This window comes from Anopheles maculipalpis, chromosome 2RL (genome assembly GCF_943734695.1).
Source record: "Anopheles maculipalpis chromosome 2RL, idAnoMacuDA_375_x, whole genome shotgun sequence".
NCBI classification, from domain to species: domain Eukaryota; kingdom Metazoa; phylum Arthropoda; class Insecta; order Diptera; family Culicidae; genus Anopheles; species Anopheles maculipalpis.
The window spans coordinates 54,814,903-54,837,498 of NC_064871.1; the positions used below are offsets into that span (position 1 = coordinate 54,814,903).

The following is a 22,596-nucleotide window of genomic DNA, read 5'->3' on the forward strand; positions in this document are numbered from 1 at the left end:
CACCAAGCATTACAGTTTTTTTTTACATAAAGGCAACATAAATAGCTCCACATATCAGTTGACCTCAAAAACAGGAATCTACAAACAACGATACGCTGAACTTTAACACTACACATTTCCATAAAATTCTCAACTATTGGATGAATTAAAAGGACTAACAAAGTAAAATAAAAGGCATCTATAGCTCATCAACATTTCAAAACTGATGGGTGCGTGTAGTTGTAGTTATTAATAATCAAACGATATCGAGGACATTCCATACAATCCAGAGCCTGGAAAATGCAACCGAGCGGAAATTAAAGCCTACCTCATTTGAGCAACAAACACTACGACATTACCGATGCTGTTGTAGCGTAAACCTAAAATGTTATTATCGCTTAAAGCAAAATAAAACAAATTTCCGCTTTTCAAATTCAACAACGCAACAAACAAGCAGAAAGGCGTACGTATTTAAGGATGGACTGCCTGCCAGCCAACCGAAAATAAACAAATATTGTCCACGAAAAAAAAAAACAAAGCATATCATTTAAATCAATTGTTTCTTTAAACGTGTTTTTTTTTCATTTGTTTTACACTTACAGCTGCTTCTTAAGTTAGCAATATTCTTTACCGACGGACTCCCGATAATAAGGAATCATCGGAAAGATTTTTGTTTTGTTTTTCTCTCCAGTTGTACTACCACCACCATGCTTCGATTTATCTTAATCACTAAAAACCGAAATGGCTGCTGCTGGTACAACAAACCGCGCGTATGGTGGAAACAGTCCACATACAATCACATACATCGATAGTTAATGTTTTTCTTCCTTTTTTTGTTTTTGTTTAGTCATTTTCTTGGCCTTCTTTGCGATCTTGTTTCTAGACCGCCTGTACCGCTATAGAATCAGTTTCTTCACGTTACATCGTTTCTGCTATCGCTAGAGCCTGTCTACCTCATTTTGTTGTTTTGATTTACAGTAACGGAGCATCGCTTGCTTTTAATTACAGATATTGCAATTCCTATCCCTTTGTTACTATGACTTCCTTCGCAAGAGCCTTCGTTTATCCTGTACAACATGACTTTTTTTTCTTTTAAAACAAATAAACAAACAAAAGTAAATGAAAACAAACAAACAAAAAAAAAAAACCTAACACCATCAACTAACTATCAACTTGATCGTACTGCTTATCGTTTCCCCGAAGGGTCCACCCCACAAAGTCAGTGTGAGCACCACCCCGTGTGTGAGGCGCCTTTCTTTTATACATCTGCCCTATAGAGTTTACTTCGTACTGTGTAAAAAATTCCAAAAAATACATTATCCATTATGCAGCATTCTATCCGTGCTACGTGCGTCTGTGTACGTGTGTGTTGGTTGTAGTTTTGTGGGGTTTTTTTAACCCGGTTCCGTCCATGAAACCGGAGCACGTCTGGCGTGGATACATGGCCAGCGTCACACCATCACTATCGGGATACCTTCCCTGTCCGCGCTGCCACAATACCGTCAAGTGGGAGGAGGGGTTTGAAGGATGTTGTAAAGCGCTCCGCCTGTGTGTCACACCGAGCGCGGTCTGAAGATCGTCGTCCATTATTTTGTCCCGATGCTTGGATGCAGTGAGGCGTCAAGCACACAGCAGGGAGTAGAATGATATTTGTGCAGCGCAACCACTGAAGACGGGTGACACGTTCATCGAAAGGCGACGGTCAATACTGCATATTCATCTTTAGACAAAAGCGTACTAAAAATAAACAATTTCCTCGCGCCCTACGGTGGGCCGGTTTGCTTTGCCTTGCTCCCCACTTTCCAAGAGCTTCTTGCCGTGCGCAGAAAGCTTAAGGATACACGGATGGCATGCATGATGATGCGGGCGGGTTTGAATGGGAAGTATAGGGAGGATTGTATGCGTCCAGATGGTGAAGTTTTAGAAAGATGATGATGACGATGATGATGCTAACCACCAAATGATTATTAATTCTAGTTGTTGTTAGCGTTATTGGATTTTCCGGACCCGCGCTCCACCAGTCTCGCCGATACCACCGTTCGACTGCTGGATCGATTCGACAAAACCGTTCGAATTGCCATTGCTGTAGGAATTCGCCGTTTTGGCACCACCGTTCAAATAGATTCCGTTCCCGGTGACCTTTCGCTGGTGCAGTTCATCATCATCGTTCAGGACGGGCTGATTTTGTATATGTGTGTGCAGAGAGAGAGAGAGAGAAAAAAAAACAGAAATTCCTTTATTAGTAGGCAGAAAACCGAGAACTGATAAAAAAAATCATTCGACATGCACAATTTAATGCACGTTAAACCTTGATTATAGATTATTGAATGCAGAAATAATATTGACAGCGTGAATGGAAAGTTTGCGTTCTAAGCGACGCAAACCTCCATTCCCAAGTTTAATTGATCGGCAAACATTTTGCGCACAGGTACTCGTTGTTTTTTGCGCATTGAAATTGAACAATATTCCCGTCGCGTTGCACCATCGCATTAAACAATTGGAAGAGTACTAAGCCTTGTGAAAAGTTCAATTAAAATAAGCAACAAACAAAACCGATCGTTCCTATTATCGGTCGGGATCATTTTAATAGATTCCGGATAAGTTTAGCCGCTAACGGGACAAAACGACTAATTTTGTACAGAAATTTCTAAGGATGTTAAGAACGATTAAATTATCATATCAGAAGAACGAACATATATAAGATATCTAGCATTGAGAAAACCCGATAAAAGCTTGTAAATATAAAAATTACCAACATTACCAGCCAGTCAGTAGCTTTGGAGGATATTTCACTGAAGCTCGAACTGTAAAATCTTACTAATTGATCGATCAACTGGCACTAAATCTCTGACCTAAAGAAAACCTAAATCACTAGCGTCCTTGATAACAAACAAGCATTCATTTATGCAGGGGTGATGTACAGATAAGTGCTCGGATCTTTGAAGTAGTCCAAAACGGGGTCAAAAGGGTGCCGACAACAAAACAGATGTGAAGTTACGGCTAACAATCGGTCATACTACAGATTGCAGAAACTTCTCCACTCAAATATCTGTTGTGTGATCAAAGCTTGGACTATATAGAACCTCTACAATCCCAGTATTCACATAAGATTCAAAGATATGGAATCAACGGAGGAGATGGATCAATCGATGAAGGACCTTCGAGATCATCATAAATACGTTGATCTCTGGCAGGTTGCTCATGTCATGAGAATTGTCATTCTGGACGTCCCACCACCGTTCAGTTCTTTAGAGCTGTCCACAAGGGGAGAGGAGACAAGGTAGACCTAAACAGAGTTTGAGCGATTTCGCTGATATGTCTGCTAGCAAGGTTAGGATATTGCATTGGCGGATTGGGTCTAGGAGGCGCTAGACCGTCAGCCATATCGAGGACCATTGTCCATTTGGAACAGTCCAAATGTGCAAAGCAATAGTAGCGCATGATAAGTAAGTATTTTTACGCTTTTGTTTTCAATAAGTTGCTTCCAAGTTGCAGTCCAAGTATATTTGAATAACTATAAAAAATAGTACGAGTTCAATAACACCTAAGAAACTGCGGTAGTGCGGTGGAGAAGAGGATTATCTGTATTCTCGTGCATAAATTAATTCCAGTTTTGGTGAAATCAATCGATAAGCAGAATTTACGCAGTAAGGGCTATAAATGATCAGCAATCAATCAACAGCAAGATCATCATTAACTTAACAATCTTAACAAAGTGAAAATCTTCTGATCTCATCAGCAATACCGGAACACGTAAAAATGATGACTGTTTTAATCAAACACTCAAAGGAGTGTCCCTGCTCGCGTCACGAGAACGGATGTTACGTAAAACTAGTGATCGAGAGAGATTTTGCCGAGTGCTGTCGTTTTCTAAGTGTTGAGTAGTTTGCTTACTTATCCGGCTCTATCAGGTGCGAAAATTTGCACTCTTTCCCAACGAGATGGAGGTGGATGCTTTTGAGAAGTGTTAACTCACTTGCCGGGACCGCAATTACCGCAGCATGCTTCTTCTTCGAGGAAGTGAATAAATAACAAGTAATATTATGCGTCAAATTGAGCATCGTTGCAGGAAAGCCCAAGTCCAAATCAAGTCGGCTGGGGTCAAGGGAAAACGTACCAAGCTTCCGAAGGGTATATGGAAGTAAGTGAGTACTTCAGGCGTCATTAGATGCGTATTTGCAACGGTCAAATAAATACATTGTTCAATATCCTCTTCTCCACCGCACGAACGCATTAACAACAACTATACAGCTTGTTTTCCTGTATGATCCTTCTGCGCTTCTGCGTAAAAAAACAAAAAAATCACCAGAGCGTACTTACATAAAAGATAAATAATCAAACGCTATTCACAGTTGTTTGGCACATTAGGATGAGAGGTCCAAAAAAAACTTCTCGTTGCTCAATTGATGTTTGTCAAGAGCACGTGATTTTTGCTCTTGCCTTCCGTCGTCGTAACCTTGATCGATGTACTTTTGTGACCTTCCGGTTAGGTACCGTCTCCATCTGAGGTAACAATAACAATGCAGACGGAGGGGAATGCTAGAGTGAAGAGCTTTTCTTCTGCATCATTAGACCATTACCTAGCCGTTGGCAATCCGCCGTTCGGTTCTGATCGATGTGGTGAACGTTCTGTTTCATCTTCAGATAACCTTCAAGAAGGTTTTTATTGCTCTCCCGGACCAAAATAATAACCAACCCCTTACCGAAGGACCGCAGTTGAGACAACGCAAACCAAGAACTACAAACCATTTGCTGATGCACAAGAAAAGCTGAAAAACCACCCCATGTCGCGTCGTCTACGTCGAGAAGAAACAAAAAAAACCTGTTGAACTTGATTGAATTACCAACAAGTCAGTACAAATAATCGCACACAGCAAATAAGCACCAGTCATTGTCGACAATTGATCATCATTTTGACGTCAATTTGTGATAAACTCTTCTACGTCCGAGCCATACACGCTACACAAGACGTCCGAAACGAAAATAATTCTTTTCGCTCATTTACGCGATTACCGAGGCTAATGCTTGTAGCGATCTACTATTAGAAAAAAAGTGTGTAGAATCCTGGCGTTCACCAAAGCCGTGACGAAAGCATGACATTTATGCAATGTTTTGTTGTCTACTGCGTCTCTTCTACGATACACTTAAGACAGCTCATGGGTCTAGAAATGTGAAGGGTTTTTCGTTTTCGTTTCTTAGTACGCGAGAAATGCTACATACCATGCAAGCACCCTGGTTGTTATTGACGACATCGCCGTTGTGTAGCTTTCCGTTGGCATGCGACTTGGCCAACAGTGCTTCCGCTTCTCGTTTGGCGCGGCCAACCCGCTTGTTGTAGGCCTGCTTGTAGAAATCGGAGAACAGGAACAGGAACATGACACCGTGCAGTCCAATCCACACCATGAAACCCTTCGGATAGTCGCATTCGGTGAACAGTAGCTGGAACTGGTGCGTGAAGATGGCGACGAATTGGGCCTGCAAATGTGGACGGTAGTCAAAGACAAACGAAATCGGTGAAAATGATCACTCATTTCGGATTGGTGTGGCGCACGGTAAGAAATCTAGATCCAGTTAGCCTTCGATCATATCTTGGTGCCTGCGGTGATGGAGCCCACGGTACCAGTTCCGGTCAATACCAAAAGTGAATTGCGGAAGTACGTTGGCACGCACGCATCACGAAACAGCGTCCTTATACGATGCGCCCTTCACTAAGGGCGGTCGATCGTTAATACATTGCATGGAACAGAGCTGCACACACATACACCAAGAATGCATAGACCCCATCCGCAAGCTGCTACTTACCATCTGGAATGCAGTGAGATACTTTTTCCACCAGATATACTTTTGGTATTTTGGTCCCAGTGCCGCCACCATGTAGTAGAAGTACATTACAATGTGTACAAACGAGTTCAGCATCGCAAAGAATGTGCTGTGGCCACCTGGATGAGGAAGAAATAAATACACAAATAAATACCAGAAAAAAACAACAAATTGTACAAAATTCAAACAAGTTTAAGAAATTAATATAATACTACCAGTGATTGGCAAGCCCCACAATGTTGAACGGGGTATTGTTAAGCTCTTTTCAAGTGTGTCTACATTTTTGTAAACATTGAGAATTAAAAAGTCTGGTTTCAAAACATTAAAAATGAAAAGACATCATATGACTCAAAAACGATTTAAGCTCGTACGTTCGTTTCTCGTATCGTTTATTCTAAAAAAAGACCTTATTATGTCCATTTTCGCGCCCGAATACTTGATTTTCTTAAACGTGTGATTTAAAACAACCGACCAATTTTTGATGGAATATTGCAGAAAATTCAATAGGGTCCACTTGGCTCCCACATTCATCCGTAATTATTCTGGCTCGTAGAAGGCCCTTCGATTCTACAATTTAAACTTTTGCCAAAACTGATGTGAAAATAAATGTTTGCATGTTTTGAGTACTCCATTTTGATCGTTTGAAACGGTTCTGCAATATAGATTTACCAACCTTAAAATCTGTTGGTATTGACAATACGGCACTGGACCGTCATTATTAATTATAAATAAATAAAATATGTTGGTAGCTGTTTCTTTGATTAAGACCTCTCCACTCTAAAATTCATTCCGCCAAAATTTAGCTTTTTAGAGGCCACTAAAGTAAATTACCCTTTAACCATCTTATCAATCGACTGATCCATATATCCGTATATTATGGGCAAACCGATGAACTGAATCGATTACCAAGAGCAAAGCAACAATAAATGCGCCATAGTAGCTACACATTGTATGTTGGCCAAGCTAGTCTATGAGGTATGGTGCAATTGGTTTCTTTTGCTAGTAGCAATGCTTCCTCAGCCACGAGATCTTCAGGGTTTGAAGAGAGTGGAAATACATGTAAACAAACCTGAAGCAATAGTTGAATTGAACTGTGTCAGGACAATTCGAACAATTTGAGTTACGTTTTATTTTATTGCACACCAAGTCTTTGCTTCTTCATAACTACAATTCACTATTTGGCAAGACTTTCTTGAATTCAGCATGCGCCAAACATTGCTTTGTGTAAGAGCTCAATATTGTTCAATAACATTCAAATAGAGTAAGTACAAGTGATGAAAAAAAGATTAAATTTAACGAGACAAATAAAACAAGGTGAATCACAAATGGCTAGTAATCATTAGTACGATCACTAGCAGCATTTATGTCAAACGATTACAGATAACATCACAGTATGACATGTACTGCATCAAAAGTCTTCCACTTCGTGAGTGTAATAGATCGTTTAGATGATTGCTAATTCAAAGCAAATTATCGGATTGAGCTTTTACGGATAGGAAAGAAGACATTAAAAGCATTTATTTCAATTTGAATGATTTCACGTCGTTAGCACCAAATTTTCCACTACCACCCTCGGGTTGGTTCCGATTTTATGGAAAATCCCTTCCCTTCGTATCCGTTTTACATACTGACCAGGGAAACTTCTGGCAGTTTTCCATCATCTTCTCGAACGTCTTGGACACTGGCGACTAGATCCTTCGCTCGACATTACCATCGAAGCAAATGCGTCAGTTACAACATCTTTCATTATCGGCTGCCTCGCACACGCACACACAAAGCAACGCGATTCATAGAGCCAGTGCCAGTGCCGAGAGTACGCGAAACGTATGATCAATTACAACAGGAGTGCCATTTACTTTCAGCTGACTGCTGCAGCACGCTGTTCGACTTTCGATCGATCTCGATTTTTTTTTTGTTTGCGTCCATAAACCGATATAACCTGCTTGCACGACGAGCAGCGGGCAAGTGCCTTCCCTACAGTTGCGTAGGACGACCACTGCACACCGACACTGAATTCTAATCATTCCATGACGTCCGAGACAAAATGGAGCAGCGCGCACATGTAGCACTGAAACTGGAACAATGTTGTACGTCTACGAGCGACGGTGCACCGATTCGACTTTGCACTTTGCGTATTTTCGCAACCTAATGTTGTGGCTCCATCAGCATTCATGATTAGATGCCGTCGGTTTAGTAACTTCCGCCAAATAGGAAGCGTTTCCTTTACTTGGGTAAAGTATTGTGACACTCTTTCGTGTGTCGCAAATGTAAACGGAACCTGTCGTGATGGTGTGGTGGTGGTGGTGGTGGTATGCAGCAGCACCACCAGCGATTGTAAAACATCCTACCCGCACCGGAACGTCAGACACATCATCCCGGAATGTCGATCATTCATCGAAAAAGCTCTGATCGGAGAAACCGGTTTTTGGCAGGACGGAAAACCGGTGCGCCACCGCCACAAGGCCGCGCAGGTACGACGGTAGCAAAGGGAAGCCGCCGGGAAGTACATGGGTGAGAGCGCTTGACTTAAAAATAGTACACAACTTTCCCATTGTCATCACCGACCTAATCTAGCGCCGCAACACAACACGAGGTGGCGAGAAGTGAAGATCCGAATGCTCGCGCAGAGATCCGGACACAACAATACGTAATGACCGAGTGTAAATAATAATAACAAGCAATAAAAATAATAGCATATCGTGGGATTGATAAATGCGAAACGGACAATCTTTCCGAAGCGTGAGTGCCGCCGACATGGCGAAAGTTGGCAGTGATCTTCCTTTTTTCCAGGTTTTGTTTTTGAGAAGAGATTTTTTGTCGCTTCATGCCCCGTAGGGGCGAATGGGCCGGCTAAGTGGATTGCGCAACCCTTTCCATATTGACCCATTTTTTCAGTTGGAGAAGGTGCGAGAGGTTGTGGATATGATTGGCGCAGAGCCAAATGTGCAACACTTACCGGGAGCGAACTTCATGCCCATCCACACCGAGAACGGCATGCAGCCGTGGTGGATGACGTGCAGTGTCGAGACGTGCTGAGTCTTCTTCCGCAGGATGAAGAACAGCGTGTCAAAGAACTCGGTGAATTTCGAGACATAGTACCACCAGCACGTCCGTGCCATCTAAATAAAGAAAATGAGATAGAATAAATATGTATTGCGAGTTATTCAATGCAGGGCCATCATTAGCACTCAATAGTTAAATACTATTGCTTGTGGGAATATCGATTCTTACCCGTAGAGCAAGTGGGTTATCTGAGTAGTCGACAGGCTGGCATCTAAAGCTGTAGTGTCCACCCCATCCACTTTGAAGGTACTGCGAGCGTAACGAATATTTTGTAGAGAAAAGATGAGAATGAATTCCATTTTCAATTAGATGCTAATCATTTGGTCTGTTCGTGTGATTGCATAAACACGATTGCAATCATGCCATTCTCTTTCGAAACAAACGGTTGCACCGAATAATATAGCAATAAAGATAAGCAATTTATTTGCAATGATATGCAACGATCATGGCTGTGTACAAATCTTGGCATAGTAGACGCAACAAACGCATCGGCATGATTTTGCCAGGCAATCTCACTTACCTCGTAGAATATCCATGTACTGAAGATGGTTTGGAAGAGATTATAAATTACTAGAGTATTCCTAAGATCCATTGGTTTTCGCTTTTCCATCAGCTTTGGTGCTAGCGATTTGCTAAAATACGCATAAAATATGCAAAGGCCTAGAGTGGGAAAGGGCGAGGACATCATTGGCCAGTCGGCGACCCGAGGATCTGCATGTATGACGAAGGAAAGAAGAACGATCGATTAATATTTTTGGGAGAAAGTGCGCAATGTCACAATGTGTTGTCTAATTGTACAGGTAACGTCCCATATACCCACGCAGCACAACCCCGTCTCGACCGTAAATCGATCGACCTCATTAAGGTTGCGACGAACGGGCGAGCGACCCAAAATGACTAGCGCGTTCCCTTATCCGCTGACACCGATCGTGTACGCTTTTCCATGCCACCATAATTGTCTCATACTGCTGTTGTTACACGGGTGGCGACATTTGAAAATTATGCATCTGAGCACATACGACAACGCACACGATCAATGGAGGTAGTGATGGCGGTTAGGTTAGGTTAATACTGCACAAAAGGAACGTCACAAACGGAATGCATAATCGCACCTACCCTGCCGTGTCGTGTCGGGATGGTTCGGAATGGAATGTTAAAATCAAAAACTGCCACCAACTGATGGTCGGTGTCGGAAGGTGGGTTACTTTCGATTGGTAATTGATTCGGTACGCCCCGTAGCCAATTGATGTGACACGCGGGTCACGCGTCAAACAGATGGACCGATTGACGGACGGATGGACTGGTTGGGCTGACACGGGCACGATCGATGCGGATTACTAAGCATGAGGGTAGAAAATTTACCATTTCACTTGCAGGTTTTTGCAGGGACATTAGGCACCGTGCTAATTAGTTTACAACGCGCACTTGCCACCGAAAAGATCAAGTGTCGCGGAAGTCATTACCCTCTTTTATTGAGCGTGTTAGGTTAATTGTGGTGTTCGGTTCGGTTGAATTCTCGGCAATCGAAAGTCTATTTTCTGCACTTACCGCTTTGATTGTCCATGAGGTCTCTGTACCAGTCATATATGTTGGTTAAAATCTGTGCCATTTTGAGTGAATATCTGTGGGAAGAGATTGAGAGACGGAGGAGAAAAAAAAATACATAGTAAAAAAGTTAATTTGATGTTTAGTCATACTGATATACAGAGTTGTTATCTTTTTGTGCCAACAGACAGACGAAAAAAACGACCACAATTCGCTAGATTCACACACACACACACGAAAAAAACACAAAAACACAAATTTGCTGCATTTCTCAGACGCTGTGCGGAGAGGAAAATTAATCTTCACGGCAGACACGTTGAAAAGATCGCCGAGTCAACACGATGATCTGCAGCCACACTCGAAAACAACAAGAGAGAAAAAAATAACTGCGACGGACACGCATCGAGAGCCCACCCCGTGATAAGCCAACGAAAGCGAAAATTAGGCCAAGATCGCATCTGCTGCTGTATCGAAAACCGCTTCTTCGCACAACGCCAATGCATGCGGAATACGGGTATGATTTTAATGATTTGGGGATGAGGAAATGCACGGCGACCATACGCAACGGAGCACACGAAAGAATGGAAGATTATTTACACCCAATTACTGCGCCGTGTTGCGTTTCGACGCGAAACGGTTTGCCTAAGCATGTTTCTTCATGCGCCATTTGTAGGTCATCCCTGCGTCGAGGATGAAGGTATTGCGGTGATTGTTATTGTAGGGCTATCAATGACTGTGTTGGATGAACACACATTTCAATCGGGATTTCGATTTTGAATTTACAATTTATAGTAAATCGCACTGATCCTCGGTACGTAAAGATCTGTTATCAGCACGTTGAATGTGTCACGTATTACACAGACGAAGAAGCTCTCCATCATCCATCAAGTGTATCCCCATCAGAGAGTCGAACGATGATCGTACGCATTGTTTTCTCCTTCCCATAAGCGAAGAAGAAGATCGGTCGGTCGTTCGGTTTTGTTGTCTGCCACGCAAAATAACAACATGCGCAACTTGTCGCAATTATGTAATGCAAACGATAGTGAAAACCACCCCAAAAGCACCGTTAAGCGTCGACGGTGTCCGAGCGGCGCGGTACGACGAGATCTGGTAGGTCTCGACTTTGGAATTTCTCGCACACTGGCTACGGCTGCGTAGACCTTCTTCTGCAGGCGTTCAGTGAAGAAAAACAGGAATAACATACGGTTGAGGTTTCCCCCGCCCAGTCCCCCGAATCCGTGCCAATGGAGCACCGATAGCCAGCTAAAACCCGTCACACATAGCAGCCAGAAAGCAAGGATCGCATCGTACCGGGCAGGCTTTGTGTGATCGTGCACAGGTAACCTTGAAGAAGCGGTTGTCCCATCGTTGGACACTGTAATAATCGGTGTCCCAGGGCCCCCTTACTATGTGTGAGTGTGTGCATTACAGGCTCACGATGTAATACGGACGAGACCGGTCCAGTCACACAGCAGGTTCCCTTTTTGTTTTTGCGGCGCGTTTCGCTTACTTTGGCGAACTTTTTCGTCGCAATAAGGCTCGGAAAAAGGTGAATGGCGAAATCTGTGTCTGCAATAAACAAAACGGTGAGCACGACGAGTAAGTGCAGCCATACACTACGCCGCTCTGGTACTGTGCTTCTCGATGTTGCACACAGATTCCTTCGAGACGGTTCGATTTTGCACCGTAACCGGCACATTGCACGTACAGTCACCAACCAACCAACCAGCTGCTGCTGGTTACTCTGGCCCGGTGAGTTCAATTCGGGGTGGCTGCAAGTGTGCTCGTGATTATGCTTTACTACTGTACGCCTCCTTTTCATTGCCGTGGCGTCGCCCCTTCATCTTCCTCATCTGCTTCCCGGGATAGGTGCAGGGTACAGTTAAGTACTCCGGAGCAGTACACGTGAAGAGTTGAAGTAATTGGTTGGCTGGGCGGGGAGGTCGAAATCTTGCACACGACCCAGTCACGAGACGTACAAACCCCCATAATCACTGACCACAGGCGTCTGCGAACTCACACATACACTGGTAGAGCGCGCCAATCCGATGTGTGGGAATTGTTTCACTTTCCACTGCAGGCAGCAAACCACTCTCCATGCCACACGGAATTTCCACGCAAGAAAACCGCCAAACGCACACATCCATCCAGTGGCGAGTGGCTTAAGTAAGCGAACCTGGCAAAGGAAAACGACGCAAACACCACGCGAAAGCGTCTCTCGATCAACACCAGCGCAGCAGCAACGAGCGCGCATACTCACCCCGCCAGTTATGTCATCATCGTCATGTTCCGTGGCGGCCGCACACGCGGCGTCATCGAGACTAGTCCAGAAGAAACGGCACAAAAAGGAGAATCGAATCGCGAGAGCCAACACAGTGTCCACAAAGGTAGGAAACACCAATACAGCCCTGGCGGTGAATGGCTTGTGTGTGTGGTTGGCAGCCGATATTTAAAATTCACCGAAACAGGTGCGTTTTGTCCTCAGCCGGGAGATAGGAAATCGTGATCCCAAGATGCGACTTGACCCAAGCAAGAACCCATCATTCAAGCGGACAGATTCCCTTTCGTTTGAGCGCGGGATCACACTTCATTCACTGTTTGTGTCGACCTTCTATTTTGCGGACGAGAGCTCATTCACTTTTACTTGATGATAACACAGTTTTTGCTTCCAAGCTTCAGCATAACAAACACACACATGCACATACATACGGACAAAAAATGAGAGGAAAAAATCGCGAAGCACTTTGCCCGGTCACTGCACAAGCACGAGTAACAAGTGATTATATCGAAAGGAAAATGAAGGTCATCTGGGTACCATTTCCCGCCAGACGCCATGGAGGGGAAAAAACATTTCACATTGTTTTTGAAGGTTAGCAAGAGTTCCCTGCAGACGATGATCTGTTAAAAGATCGGTCTCTAGTCAGCTCACCTCGCTTGGAAAACCGAATATCGCAAAAGTACGGAACACACCCGCTGCCGACGGACGATGGTTCACTTCTGACGGCTTACTCTCATCCACAAACTTGCTCGACCGGGCATTGAAGTCTTTCGTGTTCGTCTGCGTCGTTCCGGTCCTTTTTTTCATGAAAGCGTTCTCGTCCGGCGGTGGATTCGTCTTCATATTATCTATTGGAGACGATTTTATCACGCACACACATGGTATGCAGCGGTCACGAAAATATCACACTACTAGTCACACTTTTGTTTTACAAGGTTTTTTTTTATTATGCGGATGTTTGCATTGAACGGCGGAACTATGTGTCCAGGTGTTACTTTTGAAGAGGTTACAATGTTTTCTAACACTGTAAAAGAAAAAAAGTTTCACATCATGTAGCGAATTGAAACAATTGCGAAGAAGAGCATAAAATTGTCCAGAATAATGGAAGGCACATATCTCGTACCGTTCCCATCGCCGAGGTTAAATTGTGCGTGCTTGACTACCAGCAGTAGTCAACACAAGCATAATGCTTTTACCACGCGTACTCGAAACATGCTAATTACAACTTTACCATCCGATGCACGACTTCATCTGGCGATGAAGCCTGTGTAAATAATAGGTTTTATTTCAAAGCGCATTTTGCTGTTACAAAGCGCAGCCACACGCGGGCATTTAATGAGATTAATCGATAGAGTAACAATTAATATGAGATTTTTTGATACACCAAGGCAAACACGAAACCGCAACAGCTAATTGAATCCATTTTACAGCCTATTTAGCTTTTCAGCTTTCGGATTGCGGCTGTGGGATGGCTGTTGGGTACACATGTCATTGAATCGGAAGGACAATGTGCTATTCTTGTTTGCCTTAATCGAGCGCTTGATACTACTACTTCACAAATTTTGACATTTTTCTTATTTGCTTTCGGGCTGAAGCTGAAGGATATCCTGCCGGAGCTAACGTGACTACGATTCGGGCTGCTGATCAGCGTTAAAAACTACTGCCGGAACTTATCAACCACGCCAAGCCAATGCTTTTAAGGCACGGTAAGAAATAGAAGGTGTGTCGTGTCTGATAATATTATTCTTTCCCCGACCGTTCAGTGGGGATGGGCGTTGGAGTGCAGACTTGCTTTATGTAGTCACAAGATGATCGCGAGAGCTTCGTCAAGGTTAGGGATTATTTAAGAAGGTTTGGTGCTACTTGCTGCTGTCTCGCGCACAAAACAAGAAGTTGTAGTCAAACATCTCTACTGGCATCACACCGAAGATCACTACATTTGCGCATGGATCAGTGCGTCTCATTCACTGCGAACTTTTGTTTGATTATCACTTATTACGCGCGGACAAGTATGTTTAGGCTGAAGCACAGCAACTTGTGCGAAACATGCGTACAATGTCATGTTGATGCTTTTGCTAATAGAACGAACAAATCTGCTGAACACCTGGTTGGACAAGCAATTTCATCGCTAAACGGCAACGTTGGCCCATCCGTGTTACATCATTTACAGACCGACAGAGAAAACATTCCTGGAACCAGAATTTATTGCCATGATCCGAATCTGTTCTAGGTCGACGATCGAATCACAGCGAAACCTGCTAAACTCTATACCAAACTAGTTTTCGTTCATCTTTGGCAGGTAAAGAAGCACACCGGTTTTTAGTAAGAGCGTCCTAAAATATCCTAAAATTGGCGGTCATCATCCAAAGTGTCCAAAAAATCAGCTATAAGCTTTTGGGAGATTCTCACCTGCTTGTAGAAATGCAAATGAATAGATCCGGCATGGGGAGAGAGGGAGAGAGCGAAAGAAGAAGAAAAAAGCACACATTGTAATAGAACCTGCCAATACTGTCACATGTCCCTCCATGGGAACGTGTTGGGTGGGTTCATCAATATTCAGCATTGGCTAGAGTATTCGGGGGTTAGCATCGTCTTTTAGGTTTTTTTCTTCTGCGTCTTCCGAGCCTAGCTTTCCAAAAGCCGTGATTCTTCACTTCTGCTATGCTTGTTTCAAAGTCAACGGGTACAAGCCCTAATATATAACCTTAAAAACAAGGGCATTGTTTCACAGCTGTGTCAATCTGTTCTTTTTAAAGTTCGACTAAACGAGATGAAGCTGGAAAAGTAGTTTTAGTCGCGAAACAAGAACTCCTAGCCTTTTGTGTCATATTAAAATGTAAAAATTGGGAGAAAACCACAAAAAAAAATTATTTGTACCTGTACCCTTACCGAGCAATTAATAAGCTTCACCTTGTGCCATACGTGTGTTACTCCGCAATGGAACAATTATTAAATCAGGTTAAAACGAAATAAACAAACAAAAATCGTTAACCTTCAAAGCAATGATCGTGCTCTGCAACTATCCTCTACCAACTACCACGTTTGGCGGTAATAAAACAACAATGAACCAAAAAACAAGCGCAAATCGAAATAAAACTTGCCAAAATTGCTGGCTGCAATCGAAAGTCCACAGACGGCTTTGGAGTGTTGAAAATGCGGTACACTCATGATGACTTTTGTGATGTCACTCGAGCTAACGTCAATGCAATGGTTTGAGATCTGCATAGTGAAATTGGGATGAAGCGTGACTAATGAGGATTTAAGTGACGTCGTCGTTCGAAAAAATGCTAATGGTGGGAAACCCTTAGTTTGGAACCAAAACCCAAGAACACAGGCCATCTTTTAAATGGTAGAGTTAACAGAAGAAGCAATACAATTCGCTTATATTCCACACGATGCCAAATACGTGTCCTTCTATGCTCACCCACCATGTTCAACAGGTTATTGCTTCATCGTACCTGTGTACACGAGCCGTGCCAGCAGTATTCGCAAATGCGGAACGCGATTTCCAAACCCAAACCTTGCCCTCTCGATCAAGTGATCTAGCAGCAACAGCAACAGCTGTGGCACAGAGGGTATAGGAAGAAATTGCAATCTGAACCGTGATCGAAACCTTCTCGAGAGCCTTCTAGAGAGTTTAGCGATAAAGCATTGGGACAAGTACTTTACCAGCGTAAACGTTTTTTCTCGATTGTTGCTGCATTGCACTGCGCGAACATTCTGCACTATGATGCAAGATAATGTTCGAGATCCGATCAGAGTTGCCCAGGGGCAACGGGCCGGTCGGCGATTTTCACCGACCAAGATAATCCATTACGGGCGTACCAATTGCAAGACGCAATGTAGCTCACAAAATTCAAGCTTTACCGTCCCCTTGTAACCACACCGAACCGAACTGAGCAGGAGCGATATTAAAAATTCATTCATTTTTAATTGCATCAAACATCATTGCCCAGCGCATGCCGGGTGGAAGCAGAGCACGAGCTTGTTGATGGTTAGGACGGGGAATGCGAAACGAACACGGAGCTATCCGAAACCGAAATATTCTCCACAACGTGCGGCTGGTGTAAAAAATCCACACAGACTTCGATCGACTTTACGGGGTTTGAATCTAATTAGATGTTTGTGAGTATGTGAGGAATAGAGGTGGATAGGTCGCGACGGACAGTAATAACCAGGCCGCTGGGCGCCGACACAATACTTTGGCGATATCTGAATATTGGAATCGTTCGCTCTAACGTGTAGCTTAATGGGGGCAAAGGTTGCCGGATGTATTTTGATGGCGTGTATCATTGAAAGCCAGTTGCAAACTCAATTAACGAGAAGCGGAATGCGAAATAAAACATACAATCTATAGCAAGCTGTACCCCGTCAACCGCTTGGAGATATTGACTGTAGTTATAATTCGAAATCCACATTTAGGGATTGATAATTGTGAGCTTTTCGCAGCATTTGCGATTTTTTGTGTACTATTGTTGTGTTGCACTGTTGGGGCAAAAAGGGGCAACGACTAGCAATTTTAACAAAACCCTTGCATTTATGCACCACCACATCAACGTTGAGGCATTGGTTTAACCAGCTCTGTTTCCAAACAACACCGTCCACCGTGTTTCACCTCTCTGTACCGCCCCGGTAGTTCTCTAATAACAAAATTGGCACAGTATCCCCCCATTCAGTTCAGTCAAATTTTCCACTTTCCATGGGGGGGCATTCGCATGGCCACCCGAAAAGAGACGGAAACACTTTGTTTCGCGTTCTTGGGGACGTCTTTTGGCAATTCCGTGCTTACGACAGACCTATCGTTGGATGCATGAAAGGAGGGAACCTTGCAACACGCACACACGAACGAAGCCAAACTTCCTGGTTTTTGGGTTTGACGATTTTGTTTGCCTCAACCGTGTACCGTGAGGCCTAACAGCGACCACACATAAACAAAACAAGGGCCGTCTTTCGGGTGCCTGAGAGTGAGTTTGTCCACCACCGTCGACCGGCGGCACGCTTGCGAAAGGTGTTTGGTGGAAGCCTTTCCTAGCTTCCGTTGCTTGTCCCACCAATCTGTCGTGCAGCGTCACGCACGCAATTCCATGCGCACCGATAATTTGTCGTCGCCTCGTCCGGGGGCATTATTTTTGCACGTATTTTCTCTTTCTACCACTACTAACCGATTCATTATGAGAGAGGCTCGTCGACTTGGACTTTAAAATGACGTCAGTTCCTCGCGCTTCTTCAACAGTATTCTCGGGTGGTGACGGTAAGGCGCAAATAGGAGTGGACTAGCAACTCACCGTTAACCTACTCTTTTCGCGGGGTTTGGGGCGGTGGCAAAGTGCGCGAGTTGTTGATATTTCCTCATTGAGAAATCATTTCTCGAACGTTCGTTCGCACGGTGCAACCTTGTACGAGACAGAGAAGGGGATTGGAGCCAAGTGGAGGATTCCAACCGGTGGCAATAGCAACCAGCAACATAAGCTTCCCTCTCGATGCTGTTTCGGAAATGGTCTCCGCTCGTATACGGGTGCCGTGTGTATGGTGTGTGTGTTCCGTACACGAAATGATGCAGCAAAGAGAGATAGTCTGACTATTTTTTTTTTTTTTCATTTTCCCCCTCCCAATGGCCATCATAAAACATCGTCTTCACGATGTAAGGTCTGCGCGTATGCGTTGAAACCAACCGACCAAACTAATCGGGGTCATCATTGCTCTATCAGCGTTCGCGATTGACAAATCTTTCACTTCCCAAGCGGAGTTCAACAACGAACTATCATTGTGGTCCGGGGTAAGATATTTCCAATTTGACCTTTCGAGGACGGTAGGGCTACTTTTGCTGGCCCTTATGGAATGTTCCTTCCTGCGAAGAAGATGCCTGAAGGTTAATAGGGTTATTATTGAACAAATTAATGCGGAGAATCCGGTTTAGCATCGTGAATTTATCTTTCCATCGGTGGCCATCGGATTAACTGATTAAGTCAGTTATCACAGAGCGCTAATCAGACACGATACGACAGAAATGGGAAGACAGTGTTGACCGATAGCAAACGGAAAATGCTTATCACATATTGAGCTGGCCGATAAAATGGACATATCAGCAGCGTTTAAAAGCTCTTATTTTTTGGCATTTAAAGTATTGCAGTCTGTCAACCGATGAACCTCAGTTTGAGATTGATTGGCCGTACACAATTGTTTCCGGGATTTATACCATATCCAGCCAAGTAAGATAAAGAGACTAACGATTCACTTGGAACCGCTAATCCCTGGCCTGAGTTTCAAAATGAACACGTTGATGTTGATACGCGATATCAGTGACGTGTGGCCAAGATCAAAGTCTGCACCGGAGGCTATTCCATACCTTCAAGCTGAATCATCCGCTTCTGCGTCTTTTGAAGAGCCAGCATGGGGCCTTGAACAAACACATTGCCACTAGGGGTGAAGTGGTTGGCACGATACCGATCTTTTTGGTTCTCGTCCCCATTCATCCCGCAGGGGTATACACGCACCCACACAGATGACTCTGAGGATAGTGCATGGAGCTAGCCAAATAATTGTGCAACAAGTTTTCCGCTCTAGGCAGAGTGTTGTTTTGTACTGGTGTTTGTAACGACACACTATGTTTTTCCGCGGGAAAACCCAATCATGGATGGAGGGGGGAGGGGGAGGGGGTTGTCTGTTGGGTGGTTGTCGCATTTTTATATCCAATGGTACACCCCACATCGCTTCTTCGATTTCGAATGTCTGACTCAATGCAACTAACGCATGCTTGTTATCATCATAGCTGAAAGGGGTTATTCATAATTCGATTACTCACTCGGCTAGTCGCTCGGTTTATCAACAGAAAGTGAGGGACAAAATGTTCACACATACACAATGATATATAGGCGTACTGTTTTTTTTTTCTTCTTACGGTGGTCCTGCCCGCTTCAGGGTATTCCCTCTCTCCTCTGATGGGGAGTCGCCCCAATCACAAACCACGCTTCACTGTGTTTTATGGAGTAGACAGTTTTGGAAATCGATACACGTCGATTTCCCACTGCCGTTTGTGGGACACACCACAAAGTACGTGTGTACGTACGCACACCAATACACGCGCAAAACGCGTGATAATGTGTTTCACCTGTTTCACCGTGGTCTCTGTTCCAGCGCAGGGCCTTCTCTCTTGCATAGCAATACCACCACCCTTGGTTGAAAGAGTAAGTTATCCTTTTCACGACCCGGTCTCTTAGCGCGCGCTACTGCACACGCACCCACGGGAATTGGGATTTACTTGCGGCTGGTTTTTTTTTTGGCTTTTTGCTTTCGCAGTACATGAGATGCGTTTTTGGAGGTTACTCTATCGATAAGCTGCTACTATCGCTTGGCCATCATTTGTGGGCTATAAAAGTATAGTATGTATGAAGCTGTTATAGCATGCGTTCCGCCTCGTTTATGAGGGGCGTGAATGCTTCTTGCGGACGCTTGAAAGTGGATGTTGCTTTTGCGGGTTATGCAGTCACAGGACAGAACAAAAATGTGTCTCTCCTTTGTCAGTGGAGGAAGAGGTGAATTACGAAGTCTGGGGAGACAAATGGGGAGTTGTTTGTTCGATTATTTTAGACAGCAGCAGGTGACATTTGGAGCAGGAGGTCGACAAAGTTCGATATTCAAAAAGAAATTGTAGTTGTTTTGGGGCCCTGCTAGCACCATCTTTGGAGGAACATTTGAAGTAAGCAGTTATGCATGCCATGACGCGTATTTGTGACAGTAGGCCATATGATGCGATTTGGGGTTGTTTCACTATCTTGATTTATCGTCTCTCTTGCTCTAACAACCGGTGGGGCGCATCGTCACAGCTGAATTTAACGCGCTCGGTATGCTTCTTCTGTTGCAACTCTGGGTGATGTTTTTTTTCCTGATATGCAGTCTCGGTACGCACTGGATGTAGTCGCTCGGCACGTAACGACTCACTTTCGTGAAAAATCTTTCCCATATCGTACAGAGCGGGTTGATTTTTCGAAAGCAATTCGCAGCAGCACAACAGCCGGCACAACGAACGGTTTATATTGAGCATTCCGTTACCCCGTATATTACGCGCACACAACATCAGCTAGTCGCCATACACACCATTCAGAAATCTCTTGACCGTTTTCTGGTGGTGGAATACAAAAAGCGGAAGAATTTCCCGGCTCGATGTACACGATTTGGCCACCGGTACGCGGCAAAGGGGGTGAAACGCTACCACCGAGATCCGAGTACTGAACTCGCGCGCTATAAACTATCGCACCATACACACCCATTGGCAGGAAGATAAAAACGCCGAAAGTGCGTTCTCGCTCTATCTCACTTGCACGGCCAGCTACGATGGTGAGAGCGGTGCGACAACAAACTGTTTTCTGAACCCGTGAAGAAAAACTACTTCCACTGGCTAAAATTAGCTTGCAGGAAAACAAAACCATTCTCCTGCATTTGGGGACGGGTTTCTACCTAGAAAAGCACGAACAAGAAACAATCAGAGGCTACCACCACTACGCGTACAACAGCACACTACCGTAAAACTTTCTTTCCCGAACGGGAAAGTACAACATCGCGCCACATGGCAGACGCCACACAGAGGATGATACATGCGGGGTTGGTTGCTAATTGCATCAGGTTGCTGTGTTCGGCAATCGACAGGTAGAAGAACATTTTGCAATCAGAATGGTCGAACGATCGCACCAACACGGAAGTAGCTTTGCGGATTTGGGAAGGCAGGCGGAACCACACAAGATTGGGATAACGCACCGATCCATTCTGATAAGAGACGGCTTCGTAACGATATAACTTATGGGCGGAAAACACTGCGAATACTGCTGCTACTGCTCTCGGTAGATGTGCATCTTGCTGCCAAAAACCTTTATCTTTTCAACGGCCTGTACATACAACGTTGCAGAAGAGTGGCCAATGAATCAGATCACACCTCGCAGAAAACCACGTACATTACATATATCGATGAAAGAGCACACCAAAAACCAAATCAAGAAGCAACAACATCACACTCGAAGCAAAAAATCACACAACTCACGCACGCACGCACGCACGATACACACAGCAGCTGCTGGTCCGGTGAAGAACAAACGAGGGAAATACTATAGTCAATGAACACACCCCCTCCCCGAGAAGATATCCAAAAGCATAATTTGTGCTAATGCAGTAAACAGAAACTCACTATTTTACGCTGAGCTGCGGCGAATCAATCCTACGACAGGAGCGCGAGCAAAACACGTCCGAACTTTTCAAGCGCTACTAACACAGTACGGTTCGTTCCCGAGATACGCTCTATATGCCGTTGGCTGCTCGCTCGCCGACCAATGCCGAAACGGCTCCTTCAATTGTCAGTTTTATCCATGTTGACAGTACTGCCGGTCTGCACTATGGGCCAAAATACGCGTTTGAAGAAAAATTCTACATATCTTTGATTTCGATAAATGAAATACGGCCTGAACATACGCAAATAAAAATACGCAAATGAAAATAAGCAAATTTTTATAGTTTGTCGAAAGAAACGATATAACATTGATACATTATTCTTAAGAAGCACTGGAGAGAGCATAGGAAAGTGCTGTATAAGATAAACGGCTTCCGAAACAATAATGTCCGAAGATGATGGTTTTAACGGTTTTCGAACATGGTATTTGAATTATTTAGATGTGTTTCGGAAAGCCGTTGCAATTTATTTAACTGATGGATTTATTTAACTGAATTTTCTTACTTCAGCTTGATCCGTAAAGGTCACATGTCTGGAGGGTAAGATAAATAGTTTTTTTCGTTCACCTTTCTGAAAAAATTCAAATAGAGATGTTTTGGCAGTAGTTCTTCCACTCACATTCATATATTGATTCAAGATATAGACAATTGCTCTGCCATTGCTTTGCGTTGAGTACACGAATGTGGACTGTAGATTG

The 22,596-nt window shown here is 44.0% G+C and overlaps 2 protein-coding genes across 2 annotated transcripts in view; one reads left to right on the forward strand and one right to left on the reverse strand.

Moving 5' to 3' along the window:
- The window catches only part of LOC126557466 (polypeptide N-acetylgalactosaminyltransferase 16-like), a 359,463-nt gene that overhangs the window by 72,476 nt on the left and 264,391 nt on the right, over positions 1-22,596 (forward strand). The gene's annotated exons all lie outside the window — the stretch shown is intronic.
- On the reverse strand, positions 1,886-22,024 carry LOC126558407 (elongation of very long chain fatty acids protein). The gene is made up of 8 exons (XM_050214420.1): positions 21,861-22,024; positions 10,411-10,484; positions 9,383-9,573; positions 9,031-9,111; positions 8,756-8,918; positions 5,782-5,918; positions 5,200-5,454; positions 1,886-2,157 (listed from the first exon to the last, which is right to left on the reverse strand). The coding sequence occupies exons 2-8, from the start codon at positions 10,469-10,471 to the stop codon at positions 1,969-1,971; spliced, it is 1,077 nt and encodes a 358-aa protein (XP_050070377.1). The 5' UTR covers positions 10,472-10,484; positions 21,861-22,024; the 3' UTR covers positions 1,886-1,968.

Coding starts and splice junctions, on each gene's coding strand:
- LOC126558407 (XM_050214420.1), bottom strand. CDS start 10,471: ATGGCACAGATTTTAACCAACATATATGACTGGTACAGAGACCTCATG. Junction 9,112..9,382: donor GTACATGGATATTCTACGAG/GTAAGTGAGATT, acceptor TTACGCTCGCAG/TACCTTCAAAGTGGATGGGG. Junction 5,919..8,755: donor GGGCATGAAGTTCGCTCCCG/GTAAGTGTTGCA, acceptor TTCCTCATCCAG/GTGGCCACAGCACATTCTTT.